This window comes from Rhea pennata, chromosome 25, assembly GCF_028389875.1.
Source record: "Rhea pennata isolate bPtePen1 chromosome 25, bPtePen1.pri, whole genome shotgun sequence".
NCBI classification, from domain to species: Eukaryota; Metazoa; Chordata; class Aves; order Rheiformes; family Rheidae; genus Rhea; species Rhea pennata.
The window spans coordinates 1,453,496-1,473,295 of NC_084687.1; the positions used below are offsets into that span (position 1 = coordinate 1,453,496).

At 40.4% G+C, this 19,800-nt stretch overlaps 1 protein-coding gene across 2 annotated transcripts in view; it reads left to right on the forward strand.

Annotated features, from left to right (window-relative positions):
- Positions 1–995: 995 nt before the first annotated feature.
- The window catches only part of KDM5B (lysine demethylase 5B), a 59,581-nt gene continuing 40,776 nt past the window's right edge, over positions 996–19,800 (forward strand). For both annotated transcript variants that reach the window (XM_062594941.1, XM_062594942.1), the window contains exons 1-4: positions 996–1,204; positions 13,504–13,581; positions 14,818–14,940; positions 15,788–15,958. In XM_062594941.1, the coding sequence (XP_062450925.1) occupies positions 1,067–1,204; positions 13,504–13,581; positions 14,818–14,940; positions 15,788–15,958 (510 nt within the window). In that variant the 5' untranslated portion in view covers positions 996–1,066. The remainder of the gene's footprint in view (positions 1,205–13,503; positions 13,582–14,817; positions 14,941–15,787; positions 15,959–19,800) is intronic.

A 19,800-nucleotide genomic window follows, 5' to 3' on the forward strand; every position in this document is an offset into this window, starting at 1 on the left:
CGCGATCGGCCGTTACAGGGCGGCGGGAAGGAGCGGGGCCTGCGGAGCGGGGGCCGCGCAACAAAGGAGCGCTGTGTTCCGCGAGGTCGAGCGGGCCGTCCCGGGCGAGAGCGCTGCGTCCTGCGCGGACATCTTGGGCTTAGGGAGGCGGCGGGAGCCTCTCAGGCTGGAACAGCGCTTCGCTGAGGTGCTGGCCAGAATTTGGCTTTGTTAGGCGATTTCAGCGGCGAAGTCCTTAAGAGGGGGGAAAGACTCGTTTCTGTGGCTTGTACACGGTGGCGCTCCGTAAAGAATATTTCTAACCGAGGGGTCTCGAAGCGTCAGTCCGTCTAAAACATCAAACGCTGGGTGCGTGGTACTGGAGACGCGCTGACAGCTCCCTAAAAACGGAGCCAGGTGCCTGAAAGAAACGGTGTTAACGGCTTCGTTACGAAGCTGTGCAACGACGGAGAGGGCGGCTGCCGAGTAGTTCGTCGGCCGCCGCCGCTCTTCCCAAACCCAACCGCAACACGAGGGGCGGCAACGGCGAGGCGCGACGCCGCGCAGCCAGAGCCGCTGCCGAGGCGCGGCCTGCCGCCCCGCCAGCTCTCCCGGCGCGGCCTTTCCCTGGCTGACGCGACTTGCCGCCGGGGCTTCGTGCTGGCAAAGGGGGGAGCGGCGCGGCGGGGCCGCTGCGGACGACCCCCGCCCCCAGCACACACACACACACACACACACACACACACACTCCTACTCCCGGCCGGCCCCGGCCTCGCCTCGGTGCGCGGCCCCGCGGCGCGGATGTCCCCGCACAAAGACACGCGCGGGGCGGGCGGCGCGTGACGGCGGGGGGAGGGGTGGCAGCCAGCCCCCTCCCTCCCCCCCGCCCAGGCCGGGGCGGACTCTTTTTCTCTGCCTCGCTCTCCCTCCCGGCTCCCCCCTTTCCTCCCCCCCCCCCCCCCTCGCCCTCCCGGCGGAGGCGCACGTCCCGTTCGACCGGCGCTCGGCGGCCCCAGCGTCTGTTGGAGGATTGTTTGGAGCGGCGGTTGGCGGCGGAGCGGCTGCCGGCGCCCCCGCGGCCCGGGCCATGGCCGAGTTCCTGCCCCCGCCCGAGTGCCCCGTGTTCGAGCCCAGCTGGGAGGAGTTCGCCGACCCTTTCGCCTTCATCCACAAGATCCGGCCCATCGCCGAGCAGACGGGTATCTGCAAGGTGCGGCCGCCGCCGGTGAGTGCCCGCATGGCGCCGCCGGGGGAAACGGCCTTTGTGTGGCGGCCCGGCCCGGCCGGCACCGGCGGCCACCCCGGCTCCTTCCCTTGCCGGCGGAGGCGGCCCGTCACGCGTGGCCCTTCCACGCAGGTGACCCTGGGGCAGGTGGGGCAGTGCGCACCGCGGCCTGGGGCTGGGGGGAGGCAGCAGACCGGCCCCCTCCTCCTCCTCCATCCGTGTAAAGTTTAAACGGCCCCGGGCCGGGGGCGCGGGGCTGCGATGCGACCCGCACGCCCCCTCTGTCACCGGCCTTCTCCCGCAAAGTCGCTTTCAAGTGTTGGAGTTGGCCAGCGGGAAAAGTCGCTGGAGCGGCTGCCGGGGGCGTGCGGGAGGAGGGGGAGGGGGGGGGGAGAGAGAGAGGCTGACCCGGCCGCGCCGCGCTCCCTGCCTCGTCGGGGAGGCCGAGCCGCTCCTTCCTCGCTGCCCTCGCTGCTCGGCCCCCCCAAAAAGTTCCAGCTTGGCCAGGCCCCTGCACTTGGAGCTACTGCCGGGGCGAGCAGTCCCCGTGCAGAGCCCTAGAGGAGGCAGCTGCTTGGGTGTTGCCCTCCATGTTGGCATTGTAGTGTTGTGGAGTCCTCTCCTTGGCCGTGCTTGGCTCCACAGCGGCCTTCCCCTGGCTACACCTGAGGTCTGGTGTAGTTTTTATACAGGTAACTAGTCCCTCAAGTTGAACAACCTCTGACTCCGCAGCTGTGAGTTGGACTGGTATCCTTGCGAGCTGAATCCTAGACAGACATGGCCACCATTTTAGAATGCAACACACAGTGGGAAGGGTAATAAGCCTTCATCTACATCATCATCATCTAGACTGATGGTGTCATATGTTCAAAATTGTGAGGTGAATTCTGATTTCCTTTTGTCAGTTGACTGTTTACTGAGAATTACTCTTAAGCTCTTGGAAGCATAGTTTGTGTGGTCATAATTCTTAGTTCTTTTTAAAGGGGTAAGCAGCTGTCCTGGTGAGGAGAGGGGCTTCCTAAAGTAAAGATCTAATTAACAAATGTGTGTGAATCATCTTTATTTTGAGGGAAGTGCTGTTTCTCCGAGTAGAGGGTGGTGCAAGTCTGGGGTGGTGCAGCTGGCTTGAGGTAGTTAACATGATGGCAACAACTAGAATGTTAAACGGCTACTGAAAGTCTTAAATTCGATCTAGTAAGAGGTAAAACCAACGAAACATTTATGTGGACTGAAGTTTTGCAAGTGATACATTGAGTTCAAAGAAATAATGTTCTGAATCACATGCTCCACAGTTTCATGTTTTGATCATTGTTGGGACTCTTGCTGGTTACCATCCCTTTCCTACCAAATTAAAACAAAGTGAAGCAACTTGTCGTGTTTTACTGTCTGAGATGATAGAAGTATGTTTATAACAGACTGAATAATGTGAATCTCATCAGAGAAGACGTTTCTGTTTCCTGGAAGAAAAGTCAGTTTGCAATTTTATGAATGTGCACCAGAACGCCCCTGAATTTATATCTAGGTAGAATATACTGATAGCCCTTTTCATGTGGTTGAGCCAAACACTGACTCACATTTAAGGGGGTGCGATGGTTTTCATTATGCAGTCAGCACTGAACTTATGTAGTCTTTTTGAGCATGATCTTTTTGGATTGTATATTTTCAACAGTATTTCAGCAACAGTGAGCAGAACAGAATTTTTATGAAAGCTTTTCCTTTTGTGATTTAGTTTTAAAATTTCCTCTATGTTGTTTGACTGCACGTATAAAAAGCAAAAAACCCATAATAAATGCTTTTTGTGAGCTACACTATCTACTAGAGAGTCATAAATGAATAGCTCCCTTAAAGAATAAAATATTTATTACAACTGCGTTCTCACTGTACTCTCATCACTGCTTACTAAAAAGCTAATATCTGTTTGTATTTATGATCATATGTTTCACTGAACATATTCAGAGCTAGAATGAAAATAGTTGAGGCTGTTAAGGGCTGAGCACCTAATAGTTATATAGAGCATGTTTTTCCTGAGAGCTTAGCTACCATAGTTCTTATCTACCCTAGATAATTACTTGGATGACTTGTGCAATTGTTCATTCACCAGCCTAGCACATAGAGGGAGCACTCACAAATCTGCCATAGAAAGTCTTGAACTTAATGTTGTTTCTGGCCTTCCTCCTGAAAACAGGAAACACAATGATTATTCAGTTATTGTTCTTCCCCATACAATCAAGGATTTTGTAGCACTGTAAGCTACAGATTATACTGATCTTTTCACAAAATTATATATGTTCCAGCTGAATGCATTGTTCAGCAACGGCTGACGTTTGGAAATCTTCAATGTGTCCAGCTGAAGCTTCTGCTTGCATTCTTACTCAGATTACCTGTTGGAGTTCCTTTACAGCAGGCAGGCACTGTGGACTGCCAGGATCCACGATGAACAAGAAATAACTTGATTACAGGCCTTGCGTTATTTTGCCTTAAACTTCATCAGCAGATAAAGTTATGCTTCCGTTTGTGAACTGCAACCACAGATTCATGGAAGGTATTTATATATGAGACCAGTGATGCCCAACTGTGACTTCGTAATTTTATTGTTTACTGTTTATTCCTGGTAAGCCAGCCCTGATGTTTCAGCACCAGGCCCCAGTAAGGAGAGTTCCCTGTTCTTTGGAAGCGAGGGGGGTCATTCTTTTTTCTCTGATACTTTTTCACTAGCATTAGCTGGGCATCGGATAAGCTTGGAAAAACACATCTGTAGTGGTTTGCTCTGTGATGAAGGCTTGGAGGATTATGAAATGTTTTTTGAGGAGGATATCATTAAGGCAGCTGACATAACATAGATGTCTGGATGGAAGAGTTGGATTTTAGATGTTAGTTTCATGCTCGCAGGATAAAACAATATTCAAGAATATAACAGGAGGTATAGTTTCTGCATAGCAGTGCTAGAATTTCAGAAAATTTTCACAGGGATACCCAAAAACTTTCTTACTCTTCATTCCAGTTCAGTTCATTCCAGTCATCACTGACTTAGCTTTGCTCTTATTTTAATGGTTCTGAGATGCTGTAATCTCCATGCTAACTGTTGTTGACTTCACTATCTTTTGGAGGATGCAACAATAAGCATATTCACTGACTCTGTTTTATATGACATAGAAAAGTAGGGTGAAGGCTTTTTGTCAACAGTATTAAGCATAAAGTACACATTCCCAATGGCAGCAAAGTGTTCAGGCCAGAAGAGCTTTACCAGTGATGGCTGCTGCTGCTTGAAGTTAATGAGCTACATAAACTAGAAGTGCTCTGTGTGCCACTGAACCAAAGATGGAAAGTTGATATAGAAAAGTGGATGGCATACAACTTATCTGTAATATATACATGCACTTAGTTTTTTTCTTTTATGAATTGAAGACATCGTTTATTATGATCTCCTTATTTAAATGGTAAGCTGGAACAGTGGGTTATTGCAAAATTTGGTATGTCAAGTGCTGACTTTACCTTCTGGAAGATTTTATGATAGCTCTGCAAATTATGGGGTCGGGGCACTTAGAGGAATGACATGAAGTATTGTTTGAGAACAGTGTCATTGTTATTTGAAGTAGATATATTAATTAATGAAAGCAAATGTCCAAACAAATTTGCAGTGTAGTTTCAATAATAAAAGGTAAAATGTAGAGCATGTTATGCTGTTCCTGCTGCAACTTTTATTTGGAAATGGAATCTTCCTTCCTACTTGCAGAGTTGCTTTGCTGCAAGTGAAGAAATGACTAATAAGTTACTTAAGCTTTACTTACCATATTCATCAGTTTCAAAATCCAATTTACCCTGGAAGCAACTTACTACTTGCGCTAGAAAATACAGAGACAATATATTTTAAATGCTCTAAGTTTCCTGTAGCCAAGCATTAAAATTGAGGAAATTAAGACTAAATGTTATTGCTCTAAAGAATGTGGATAGGGAGATGTGCAGTTAAGGCCTCCAAATAACCTTAAGTCTGCCTTGGTAAGACTAAGCATTTTAAAATTGGAAGGTCTTTATTAACACAGCTGAAATCTTGATGGAATTGACACTGAAGATCTCTAAATAACTGACTCAATCTTTCAGTAATCGTGGAATACTGTGAAACTTTCAGAGGACCAGAGGAAAATGAATGGGAACCTATTTAAATTCTGTATAGGTACAAGAGTTGTTAATTAGTTCTCACTAAGGGTAGATGAAGGGCTGATATAGTACTGGATAGGAACTCAAAACATGATCTTATGGAATATGATTATATGAAAACTGGTATTGTCAAATCAACTTTATTGTTTTCTGTGAGACTACGTATTTGGCAAACTAGTTATGTTGTCATGATGGGAGATTTATAAATTAATTGACAATATTCTAATTATAACAGTATTGTGCAAAATTGATACAACACTGAAACAATCAAATTATTTCAGCCATTAATGAGATTGTCACGAAGAATATTTTTCTAATGGTCTTTCAGAATCTCAAGCTGACTATCCAATTTTCATTACGGGTCTAGAAGAACAAAAGAAATTATTTCGTATAGATTGCAGGTTTGTGGTAGGTAGCTCATTGTTATAGAGTGATTCTGGTTCCCTAATTTGCTGCATTTTGTGAAACAATAAGCACTAAAGTAGGAACGAAGGAGCATAGTTCGGTCTTAGAGGAGGAGGGATTGTAGAAAAATAACTGTGGAGCCTAGTGGAAATCAGTGTAATGTTGGAATAGCTGCTTTGGCTAAATGAGTGAATGCAGCTGTTGAATTTCTTAGTAAAGAAAAGGAAGATGCTTTTAGCTCTGTAGTAGCATGGTAGTGAGCATGGTACATTCATTTGAGAATTTCATGCTTTATGAAGAAGACTTGCCCCAGAGAGGGTGCAGAAAAGTGTCAAAATTTCTGCAGGTAAAAAATAAATTTTGAAGAACTTATCCTTGCTATATAGTTTGAGTGGTAAAATCTTAAGATACAGGATTTTTAAGAACTGAAGCTGTTCTTCTGGGATGTTTTTTCCGGAAGAAGGTTGATTCTATGCGGTATCTTTTCATGGCCACTCATTCAACTGCCTGGTTGCCTTCACTGCTGGCCTGAGGAGGGAACGTATCCAGATTGAAAACCTCTTCTGCTTCCCACCTCTTTTATCTATCTATTTTTTTTATTTATTTATTATGGAAAAAAATCTCCATTGAACAATGGACTAAAAACAGTTAACTGTTGGAGCAGCTTTGTTGAGGGTTCTGGGGATTGCCCAATGCTGAAATTGAGAACTATACAATAGTTAAAACAGCAATTAATGTAAAGAAATCTTATAACGTCTCCTAAACAGGAAATTGGTCTTCACCATGATGGTCCCTTCTGATTTGATAGTCTACGGAGGTTCAGTCTCTTTATTTATCAAAAAGAAAAACAGTGTGATAACTTGATTCCAGTATGTAAGCAAGCTTCACATGGAGAAAATAACAAGTACTACATCTTTCATCAATCTTGTAGAAGAAGGCTTGCAGCCACTGGTTCTTGCTATGCATAAGCTAGGCTCACTTGAATTAGATATATGACATGCATTTTTAACAGTGAAGGTGATCAGCTGTTAAGAAAAAACTAAAGGAGGTGGTGAATATGCCACTTTCTGACACTTTCAGATCAAGAACGTGGTTTTTTGGAAGAGATGTTTTAGTGCTGTGGTTCCAAAATGTTACCAGTTCGCATGCTGTCAAACTGTTGTGAAGCAAAATAGATCATTTAGGCTCACTAGGAAACCCTTACTTTATGTTCAAGCCAAGGATCATACTTTGCAATTAGGTAACTTTAGAATAGTTTATTTAGCTGTCTCCCCTGATGTTTAATTATCGGGAAAATATGAAGAAGGAACATTATATTACTATTGGTAACTTCAGAAATGCTGAAAAATCGGAGTGCATTCAAGAATCATGAGAATGTTCTGTCCTGGATTCAGTCCCTTTCAGTAAGGGATTTCTAACACTCATTTGATGTAGCTCATGGAAAATTTAGAATCAAACAGTTTAGTCTGGAAGTGTTTATGTGGGGTAATAGTGGTGGAAGGTTTGGACTTCTGCGGTTTTGTTTCTTTGTTGAACTTGACATAAACCATGTCAGCCAGAAGCTGAAATTAGAGTCTCAGGCTAAAGACACCCCCCTTTTCCAGCAACAAAACTAAAGCTGCCAATGAATGAAATTAGTTCATGTCTGCATACCCATTAGGATAGGCTTTCTTTCAAACCCAAATAATCTGGGAATTGCTGGGTAGAATTCTGTGCTTACATTAGGTAGGAGATCAGGTTAAGTGTTTCCAAAAGCCAGAGAGAACTTTAAGGATCATGTAACCTGCCACCCTTATATATGTCTAGGTACGTGCTTTTCATTGAAAGTAGATGCTTTTCAAGTGAAAATGAATCTAAACAGCTTAAACTGAGAGTTCTGTAAGTAGTTTGAGTAGCAGCCTTTTGCTATTACAGGGATGGGAATTTGTAGAGAAATGCCCCAGCTAGAGGTAAAATAGTAGTCAGCTGAGATTCCCAGTTGTCTTTTGATTTATAGCTGCTTGATGAAATCAATAGCATTGTCTAGTAGCTTGTCTATGCGTACAGTTATTCTGGGATGGCTGTTGTGCTTTAAAATCACATCCTTCCTTAATCTGAGTTAAATTAGGATTAAAATCTGGGTTTGAAGGCTGTCAGTTATGGCTCCAAAGAGACTGTTTCTAAAACTCTCTGATCAAAGCCTTTTGGAGACAGTTGTCTATGCTGTCAGTGTGGCTCCCCAGTTGGACACCTCTGAGAATGGACATACGGCATCAGACCACGTCTACCTACCAAGTATTCTGTCTTCACTGAAGATCTCTGTAATTCTCAGGGCCAGATGCCCTTCAGCACTGAAAGCTAAGTCTGGCCCCAGTATCTGCCTGGACGTCTAGGTCAGGGCCACAGCAGTGACTTCTGAAGTGAATCAGGGACCTTGAATTCAGCCCTGGTGCACTGATTTTAACACCCCATGAGTCTCCAGCTCTTCATGCCAGTGCTGCTGTGCTGCCAGAGCCTATGTATCTGGTTTTTGTGTGCAGTGACCTCCACTGAGAATGGAGAAGCCTGACATATCCTGTGGCAAATCCTGGTACCTGTTCTACATATGGTTTCACCTTCTGTCTTTACAGGGCCACTTTTGAATCCCAAGGGGCAGCCTGCTTTGACACTCAAAAGTCTACTTAGCTTTCATTCCTCACTGAGTCTGGAGTTGGCATGTAAACACTTGAGGCTAGAGAAGTGATCCCCATTGCAATCTCAGCTTTTTGGCGGTGATTCTCAAATGGGAAGGATCTGTGCTTTTGTTCGTTTTCCTTTGCTAATCTGCAGTACATAGTCTGTAAAACACAGCGTAGTTTTTATTTCAGATGAGAGCTGTTCCACTAAGCCTGTCTTGCTGGAGAGTTCTGCATGTGAGATGTGTCGCTGCATGCAAGGTCTTTTCTTAGCAAGGAAGATTGAATGTTTTTGTTAGAAAATCACCTATGCTCAAAATTACAAAGCAAGGGTTGCATCACCACAAACTAGGTTAGCTGATGATTGGAGTTATCAACTAATGTTAGCTTTTTAACAGGGTCAAAGAGGGATTAATTCCCCTTCATAAAGGAAGATTTATGGATGACACGCCAATGCCATCGGAATGATAAGTGACGGTGCCAGATGAGTTCTGTGACATTTTGCATAGGTTCCGTGGTGATCTGAGTTTCTTTTGAATGTGTTCTTAATACAACTGTAAAAACGCAAGACTAAAAGGGATCTCCTGAGTCACTGAGTCTGTTCCCTTCCTCTCAGAAGCAAGAATCACGTAACACCTTTGCAAAGGCAAGATCATAGATCTCAGAACAAAGAATGTAGGTCACGCTTACAGGGTGGGCATTCTGGGAAGCAATGAATTGGTGTAGTTAACTGAATGAATGCATGTTTCTATGGCAAGAATTGCGAAGGTATTCTTTTGGGTCTTACTATGAGACATTGTCTAGCAAAATAATGGAAGTGACATGTCTTTTTCTTTTGCATGACATTGGAACGATTGCAACTAAAAGTCTACTTGCAGTTTTAAAGGGATGTTGTAAAATACAGAAGAGGCTTCAGGAAAAAGCCAAAAGAAAAATATTATCTGGGAGGTTAGAAAGCTTGTCCTATAAAGAGAAGTAAACGGATTATGATTTGTTTATTGAAAATATCTTGAACATAGCTTACAGGAAACAATCAAGAATAACTTCTTGGACAGTAAGCAAATTTGACTGAGATTTTTGATTAAAAAGAATGTGGATTGGGAAGGATGAAAAGGTTGAAGCTAACCTGTAGAACAGCTTACCAGTAACTGTAGTAGGTTTTTGTTCACTTGAATCTGGGTGGAGGAGGAGGAAGGTGGTGAAAGAGGTTGTCTATAGGCTGTCCTTAAGTTTTAATTAACTATGAGTTCGGATGAGATGCAAGATTTACCAGCTGAACTTACCTGAAGTCTGTTATCCCATTAACAATGTATCTGAAAGGAAGAGCATAGAAATATTTAACCTGACCATTTGTAGTTTATATTAGTATTTGGACTATTAAAGTGAATGTGATTATTACAGAATGCCTGCTACACAGTTAATTAGCTTACAGATTTGGTAGAAAAGTTGCAAAATTTGGTGTCGGTCACATTTTTTGCAGGTATTTGTATTCAGATTTATTCTGCTGGGACTGTAACATTTGCAATGGGCCAAGGAAGTGAAAATCTTAACAAATGCATGCTGGCATAGTCAAATGATGATGTGTGCCTTTAGTTGCAGGCTTCTAACAATCATATTTGAAGCAACAAAGTAATTTAAGATAAAGGAGCTGTGCAGCTTTAAAAAATTCGAGTTTTCTAGGATTTCAGTTCTTTCTATTGCTTGTATTCTTAAGCTTCATGCAGTAACATGGTTATTAAAAAACCCCTTCAATTACCCTTCAATTTTAAAACATTATGTTTTAAAAGGGGGAAATCCAGAACAGTTGCTTTTGAGGGCCCTGCAAGTACACACTGGATGGAAATGGCTAGTTTTACAGGTTTTCCAGCTACAAACTTCAGGGAAGTAGGTCTGTAGAGTTGGTTTGCATGCACTGTCTTCAACAGCAAAACTCGTAATGATAATTGGTTGCTTTGCAGAATTAACCTTGCCGCAAAACACAGCACCCTCTTGTGGTGCTGCTGTATTTCAAAAGTGCTTAAAGGAGTTTCTTTCAAAACTAATACCTTTTAATAATCCTTTTAATTAAGGTCTTGTTTATCTTTATTAGCAGGTTCTATTTCAGACTGCATGCAAGTTTTTTTTTTTTTTTTTTCTTTTTTGGGGGGGGGGAGGGGAGGAGGGGAGTAAATATGTTAAGTTCCTAAAGAGGGGCTGAAAACATCTATGTTATTTGTTTAGGATTTAAGACACTTAACATACCTTAGAATATAAGAAGCTCAATGTTATTCTCATTGGATATATCAACCTTTAGTTTCAGATGTTCCAAAGGGAACTGTTTGTGTTTTCAGAGTGAATCAGCGATAGGCAAGATTTCTTGTCTACTAGACCTACATTAATTCCTCCAAACTGTGGCAGAGTGGCTACATATGCATAACTTTGACTAACGTAATTTGGAAGAGTTCCTGTGATAAATGAGATGTACAGTTCTGCATTTTTAAAGTCAGAAGAGGCCTCTTATCAAATATGAATTACTGCATAATATATAGCATGCATTTCCCTCAGCTCTGTCTCCTTAAAAAAAAGTCAGAAGTTTTTCAGTGAGGTAGATGAAATCTGATGTTACCTCTTACTAAGCCAGTGTGTACCATATCTCTACAAAAGTTGTTGCAGTGACAAAAATTGTGTTCTTTTTATGCTATTAAATATTTGTTTCTAATAGATGGACCATTTCCTTGCTGGACTAAGAAACTTTCTCTTAACAGACCCTAAATCCTATATTGAATTCCTGCTCCTACTCTTTATTCTTGTTTCTTGCTCTTTATCCCCTGTGGATCTTTGGTACAGGATCCATTTTCTGGGTTATGGTTGACTCACCTAGAGCATTGGCTTGTTATTTAGCTAAGCTGTCAGCATGTTTCCTTGTTTTCCTTGGCTCGCCCAACTTAAGCAAAGTACTTAGAAGTTGTATGTTTAACAGCTGTCTTAAGCAGTTTAATTTCACTGCCCAGAATGCCCCATGGATGTTGTGTGTGTCAACCTCTGTTTGTCCTCTCCTGGTCTCTCTGCCTGTTTTATGTCACTCTGTCTTCCGTGCACACTGCCAACTCCAGCATTTTGCCTAATGAGCTAGCGAATCGGTTCAGCTTGAAAGTCAGATTCATCTCATTGAAATACAGTACACGTCTTGCCTTAAAAGTTTTCCAGTTAGTATTTCTTGTCCTACAGTTTACATATAGTTAGATGAGTAATCGGATATCATAACATTGCAAGAGTGCCAAACCTTTTTTTTTTTTTCATTGCATTCAGTGTTCTGGCAAACAAAATAGTAAAAGTAGGGTTCACTTTTAGTTGTAAATGAAAGCGTCGTGACATTATACACATTTTTTAGTCTTGTTTAAAAAACTGATTGAGAAGCGTATCCCATTGCATGAGAATTGCCCGTTTGACTGATAATTTGTCATCTTGACTCCTGTTGTCTTCTCTCTTCCGTTTTGAATTTTAGTTTTAACCTGACCTTGCCAAGCCTTGATGTGCTGCAAATGCCTGGTAGGAGCAGAAATCTTTTACGACTAATCCAAATCTCTAAATTAGTTACCGTATCTTGGATAAAAAGCATGTATCATTGTTCATCTTTGCCCTTCAGGTTTTCCACACTCTCCGTGATTCTTAAGTTTGTTCTCTCTAGTTTTGAAAATTCCTGGATCTGCAGCAGGCTTCTTGCGTCACAGTACCAAATTGAGCCCAAATGTTTGTACGTAATTGCTTTGCACATCTGTTATGGTTGTTTTCGACAACAACCACTCTTCATGTTAAGTATTTCTGTTAAAATAACAAATATTCTGCTTGTGATGCTGATTTTATTTCAATTGGTTTAGCCCACTGTCATTGAGGAAAGGTTCTTTTCTTTCTAAGTAGAAGGCTCTGCTGTCTTACTCTGCTATCAGTAGCTCTCATGCATGTTATCTTCACTTGGTAATTAGTAATAAAAAGGTTGCTTTATATGAAATAAATTGCTAACAAGTTTAAATCAAAACTAATTTGTTTTGGTGAAACACCATTTTGCCAAACCAACTGCATGTGACAGGTGTCAGAGATGTGAAAGATCAAATTGCTTTATAGCCTTATTTATAAATAACACTACCAGATGCAGGTATGATGTCGAAGTAATAATAATCTTCTTTCCATTGGTCATGTTCCAGCTGTTCCTGAATGTTTGCAGACAAGGAATTAGGAAAATAAACTTTTTAAATTGTTTTTAGCGTAGCTACTGTTTCCTGAGACTATCAGTTATGAGAGTTAACTGTTGCATGTGTCCTTCATGAGTGTGTAAAGTCTCTGATACCAGATGATTGCCTTCCCACTCAAAGCAAACATTACAGTTTGGATCACAGTTTATGAAATTTCTTTTTCTGTGTTTCACATAGTAAGAGTATTGAATTTATTAAAATAAGTGACACGTTGCAGTTAATTGTGATCTTTGCAGTAAATTTTATTTGTGAGGCTGGGGCAACTACCATGTGCCTTGCTTTTTGCTGTTGAGTGTGTGTAGGAAGAAGATGAAATAACTTGGTGTTTAATTGAAGGCTTATGTCTGAGGTCAGTTCTTTAGTTTCAAAATGTTACGAATTTTATTATTTCAGTATCTTTATTTTAAAGACACACTGGAAATATTTAAGAGGTGGACAATGACGTTTCAGGAGCTAGTGCAAAGATACTTTGTTTTTTCTACTTTTTATGATTTTTCAATATCAAGTAATGTGGGAAAAAAGAACAGACCTCACCAAAGTTGGAAACATAGAGGGAGTGAAATTGGTGGCAGGATGAGATGCAGCCCTCACCTAAGGGAAGGTGCTGTGCAGCCATATAGCTGTGATCGTTATCCCATTGTAGTAGGGCATATGTTGTACCTTTTGGTGCTAAGGAAGGTTTGCAACCCGCAAAGACCACTCCCATGCTCTTTTCCACTGCCTGTTTTGGATTAGCCTTACTCCAATTTCAGGCTTACCTAATTTTTGAATGGAACACAGAGAAGTTGTGTCTCCTTTCCTGGTCTTTTGATGGAAGCTCTTCTTTTTTTTTTTTTTTTTTTTTTTTTTTTTCCAGGACTGGCAGCCTCCATTTGCATGTGATGTTGATAAGCTTCACTTTACTCCAAGGATTCAGAGACTCAATGAACTGGAGGTAAACTGTAAAGCTAAACATTTCTTAACAGTTTTTTAAAAGACGAGTGATTTTTTTTTCAGTTCATTTACCATGAGCTCCTGCTAACTTCAGTTGACACCACTCTGTACCTCTGAAAATCAATCTTAAATTAGCACACAGAAATTAAATTTTTTAGAATTGACTAAAAAAATAACAGGCATAAAAACTTAAGTTAATGCTCATTAAAGGAATAAAATTCAGGCCGTTTCTACACAGAAGTGCTTGTAAGTTATTACATTCAAATCTCAAGTGTTATCATTTGTGTCTGCATTTTGCCCATCTACAGCATCTTCTAAAAGTAGAAAAGATTAAACATTTACAAATTGCTTTAAAGATAAGAAGCCATTTGGAAGAAACAGCTACAGAATCTGAATTCAGTGAGTCTGCAATCTGCTGTTAGCCAGCACTTTCATTCACTGCTTTCATGAATTTGGACTAGAAGAAGAAGGGATTAGCAAGGAGTCCTGTTTACTCATTGCTGATAAGAACTGAAATGATGGGAACTATTTGCCTGCCTGATTTTTCACATAGGAGGGGATATTGGCTTTTTTAAATCCTCATATGACTATGTGAAGTGCCACGGTAAGAACTAAGAATGCTGGGGTCATATGTTTCTGTGGGCACAAGCTGGCTTAGAGCTTTCTGGAGTTTAAGAACAAACTGGTCTGGTGTATAGACCAGTATGCCCTTTGTTTATCTTAAGAATAGAAAAATGTGATGACACTGAAATGTGATAAGATTTAAGTCTAAGCTACTACTCTTTAATGCACTGACAGCCCAATTAGAACCTAATCTTACTGTGTGAAGTACTATACAAGTGTAGCATGGTTGTCTTTCCCTGCCCTGACCAGTTTATATCCACAAAAATGAAACAAATGTATTTAAGAGTGAAAAGGATGACAAAAATACTTCATCAGAAACTGAGTTACTGATGTTTAGGTGGTTTTTCACAGTAATAACTGACTGCATGCCCATTCTCAGATAGTACTTTTATAAATGCAGTACAGAAAGTTAACAATAAGTGACTTGAAGAAAGACAGATGGTATCTGTATGGATTTTCTTTTTCTTCTGCATGTGGGTTGACATGGAGAAAAAAATGCAAAGCTATGCTTATAGAGGGGAAAAGCCAGGCAGGCAACTGAGGCTGTAACGTAAACACAGGGAAACAGGAGCTTAATCTGCATTCAGTATGCAGTTCACTCTTCTTTTTCCAGGCTCAGACCCGTGTAAAGCTGAATTTCCTGGACCAGATTGCAAAGTTTTGGGAACTTCAAGGATGCACGCTGAAAATTCCACATGTGGAGAGGAAGATCTTAGATTTATTTCAACTTAATAGGGTAAGGTTGTCATTACAAGGGAGAAACTCTTATTAAAAAGATGTTCTGTTCTCTTTTGTTTCTGGGATGATTTCACAGTTGTTTAAGGGAGATTTTGGGGTATATCTAAGCTAGAAAAAATTTTATTTGACCTAACATAGCTAATGCAACACAAAATAATAGGAAATGTAATATAGTGTGGGTTTTCTTGTGACCTTGGAGATCAGATCACATTTCCAACTGCTTTTTAAAGTTGAACTTGGATACAAACTGATCAGGAGAAAACTTAGGCTGCATTGGAGGAAGCCTCTGAACAATGAGGGCAGTGAAGAACAGCTTTTCTGGTTTGTGAAGCAAAAAACCCAAATTACCTTTAGGATGAAGTTTGTTTCTGGATGAGATTACATAATCTGAAAGCAAGAGATAAGATTCACTGACTCTAAGGATATGTTCTCTCTTTTCCTTTATGTTTAGAATAGATTTTATTTGATGGATTTTGAGCCTATTTCATAGTATATGCCCCGTGAGAGGAACCAGTTATACTGTGCAAAAAAGTAGTTGTTGGAATACAAATTAGAGTGACAAATTGCAACCTCAAATTCTCAGAAGTAGACTGAATTACTTTTGGTCATCTAATACTGATGCTGACTTGTAGGGTAATTCAAAGAACTTTATGCTTTCTGTGTAGGTTATATACTCAGGTTATGGATTTTGAACAACTTTCACATTTTTTAAGAAAACCTATATTGTGCTGGCTTAAAATAGCAGGTGTTGTGGTGTTTTCATTTTCTTTTAAGATAGCAATTCTGTTCTTAAACGCTGGTCACTTTAGTATTAAATATGCAACCTGTCTGTTTTCTCTTTATAGCTAGTTGCAGAAGAAGGAGGATTTGATGTAGTTTGCAAAGAGAGAAAATGGACCAAGATAGCCACCAGAATGGGATTTGCTCCTGGCAAAGCAGTGGGTTCGCACATCCGTGCACATTACGAACGTATTCTCTATCCTTACAACTTATTTCAGTCTGGAGCTAGCCTATTGGTAAGTCTTGGAGCTAGCTAAAAAACAACTAATGTAGCAGCCAGCATGTTTTTTCTTTTATTGGTGGAACATTTACAAAGACTGTGTTTTAAGTTTTATAGCATGCAGGTGAAAGAATGATGATGATACAAGCATTTTAGATATCCACAGGTAAACTCTTATTAAACATAAAGGTTTCAGAACTTCCTTAATCTAGACTCTTTGAGGGTAACCTCTTACTGACTGGTTTGAATTCTGCCTATTTGTATTTTCTCCTACAGCGTACAGAAACCTCATGGTAATTGATATTCAGACATTCTGTAATGAATACCTCAGTGCTGTTTTATCTAATGCAGAATATTACTATGTTCACAAACCATTGTCCATCCATCTTTCTGATAGAATAAGTCTGCTATGGATCTTTATCACATGTACACAGGGCAACTGATGGACTATATCAAACCTTAGTAATTTTGTAGCAATTAGTCATCTCATTTTCACTAAGGACATTCATCTTGAGAATACTTCATGAATGTTGTAATGTAGTTAATAGTATGGCATCTGAGTTCTCCAAAGCACAAATCTTTGTGCTTTCTGCTTAACATTTGGTCATTAAAACAAAATTTAGGGTTGAGTGAGGGTGGAAGCAAAGTAATCTCTGATCAAGAACTGGATTTTTCATATAAAGCAACAGTCATTTATTTGGAAAACTGAGTTTGGTTGCACTTGCCAATATCCCTTTTTATGTATTTGAAACAATCCTACAATGATACTCTCTTAAAAAGAGGAGTGTTGACCTTTTTTAAACAAAAAGTTTTTCATCATGTAACAAAATTATTTATGTACAGAAAACAGCACTAGCCTTTTATATAAAGCTACAAAAATGAAGGGGCGTTTGACATAAGTCAAGAAAGGTTTTTGAAAGCTTTTTACTTCACTATTGAGCATTACTTTACAGAGAAGAATGGCTGTGTTTTGCAAACTCTTAAAATAAGTAATTTGTGTAGCTTTAGATGCTTTACAAATGAAGAATAAGAACAAAATCTGTTTGAACATAAGTCTTCATACTTTCCAAGAGTATTTTATGTTGCCTCAGGTATATTCATGTTAAACAATGAAAAGCAATATCATTTTATGAAGACATTTCATTGAAAAGTTTACATTTTTATTAGTTGTGAAAATGGTGGATTTTTTTTTTTTGAAGGTGGTGTTTTGTGACATCTACCTTTGCTCTTCTATTTTCGAGGTGCAGTTACACAGAAAAAGATCTAAATAAAGTTTCTAAAACATTTAATTGGTATCACAGACTTTCTTGAAAAGGTAGGTCCACCATGCAAGTCTCTTGCATGCAGTTGATGTTTACATTCAGAGTTTGCTCAGTAAAGGATGCTTTTAGAAGGGAAAAGCATTCTCAGATTGCTGTTTGTGATCTCATTTGGTGAGGTCACACTGCTTTTTAAATGTGACATTCCAAGCTCTCTCTTGCAATGGGCATTTGTTCCAAACTGATGTGTTTAGTGGATCGTGCAGTTATGAAAAAGGTGTGTTTAAGCTCATTTTTTAAGCCCCTGCCCCTAAAGCTGTTAGAATATTTTCCTCCTGTATGTGGTATTCATGTATTTTTTTCAATGAACTGAGAGAACCCACAGAAATATGTTGGGTTTAGAACATTTTTCGTGCTAAGGTTTGACTTTCCTTTTCTCCCCCCCGCCCCCTGCTTCCTGCGAATGTTGTCCTCCAACTGAGTTTGTTTTGCAGTACATTTTTGAGGAAGCAACTCATTTGAGATCTTTCTGGCTTTATTCCATGTGTTCCCAATAAGTGGTGCTTTCCCAGATGCTTCTTGTGTAGGTGTCCATCTTATTGTACGTCTGTTCGATGCTTTACTGGGAATATGAGCATCTGTGATTTTTGTTTTTGGAGAAGATACAGCTATTGGATTTGACAGCTGTCAGTTTCAGATGTGTGTTTCCATCTTTTGATATTTCAACAAGCCTTTTGAGAGAATTTCTTCATGCAGCCAGAATCATCATCCATAAAAGATTAGTGCTTGCACTCACCCAATATTTTTAATTGGTAGTACTTGCAATATCCATGGACGACTTCTCTGCAAAAAGAAAAATACAGAATGATGTAGTTTCCCCTGATGACTATGCCATAGCTTAAATCTTGTTCAGATCTGTATAGAGCATTAATTGTTTATGCATGACTTAAATACATGTTAAAATAGCTTCAGGAGTAATTTTGGCAAATATCCCAGCTGGAGATATTTCTATATGCATACTAAAATAGTGAAGCTATTTGGAGCTGTTTGGAGATGAACAGGCAGTATATTTTGATTAAAGCCCTTGTATTAATACTTCAGTCAAACAGCAAAACTGATGCAAGCCAGACAGTTTCTAATACTCAGAGAAGCTCTCTGCACCTATAAAGTTATTTTATTCTTATCTTAAAATACTAGACTAAGATGGATCTTGGGTGTATTACTCAAGGGTAGTTGCAGAAGACCAATTGGGATACTGATCTTACTTTCTGTGCATTGCTTATATGCTTAACCATTTGTAATCCTGAGTATGATTACTACAGAATCACTGTATGTAGAGAGGGATAAATGTTGCCCTTCATGTAGTTGATGGGTTGTACCATGTATGCTTGGGATAGTTTAAATGGTAACGTTTGAAAGAAATATGCTGAAGTTAGGCTGAGGTGCCCAGAATCTTGTGTCAAAACTGTGGTATGTTGCCCAGATGTTTGTGTTATTCCAAATTCATTACAGTTCGGGGGGTTAGGGTTTGTCTTGTGGTGGTTTGCTTTTCAGTGAATCTAACCAGTTTGGTAATTTTCCATCTGATCTCTTTGGTGTGGGTTAGATATGAAACTTTCCAAACTAAGGCTTTAAGGTCCTGAGTGGGATCCACCTGTCCAAATTTATATGTGTATATCCTTAAAAGATGTCCTGTGGGAGCTGGTTCTCTGGGAGGATTTATCACCAGAAGAGAGAATAAGCACTTATTACCCTAAAGTGGAATGCAGTAGGGGTAAATTAGTAGCCCTCTTCAAGTTCCCGTTTTTCTCTGAATATTTGAGGAGCCCGGATGATTGGCTTGCATGTAAATGACTACCTTGTAAGCCTGTAAAGCTACAGGAGGTGAACTGTATTCCTGTAGAAGATTGCTCTATGTTCTCCATCCTTTGGCATCTTGGAGGCCTTGCGAGTGTTGCAGCAGTTTCCTTTTGCTGCATGGTGAAGAAGCTGTTCTTGGTGATTTCAGCTGAAGGAATTTTAACCACCTTTGTGCCTTTTGGAGACCAAGGACTGTATTTGCAACCATCTCCACAGAATATAATGAGATCATGATCACAAGCTAGATCACAGTCCGTAAGATCAGCTTATGCTAGAGTAAGTACTGATTGATGTTTCCCCTTTCCAAAAAGGTTATACTGGTTGGGAGAGGAAAACACTGAAGAAAATAGCAGTCAGTATCACCCTTAGTTAAAGATGCGTGCTTACAATTGATCAAGTCAGTCTAGGAGTAACAGAGGTTCAGAATTTTCATCCTTAAGACAGGATCTAAACTTCTAATTCTTTTATGTACACTTGAAAATGTTAAATAAAAACCATTTCATGGTACCGCTTTGCCTTCAGGTTCCTGAGGCACTGGGGAATGTGCCTGCTTAAGTAGCTGTTGGAGCCTCAATGTTTAAGGAATGTCTTCTGGGTTTTTTTCTTCAGTGAATAATGTTCTTTTTTTGCTTGGGCACTTTGCTGAAATGAAACAAGTTATGTCATTTGTTGTTTCTCTTTCCAGGTTTCATTATTCCTTTATTTAGGAAAAGCTCTATTTACCTTTTACATACTTGCT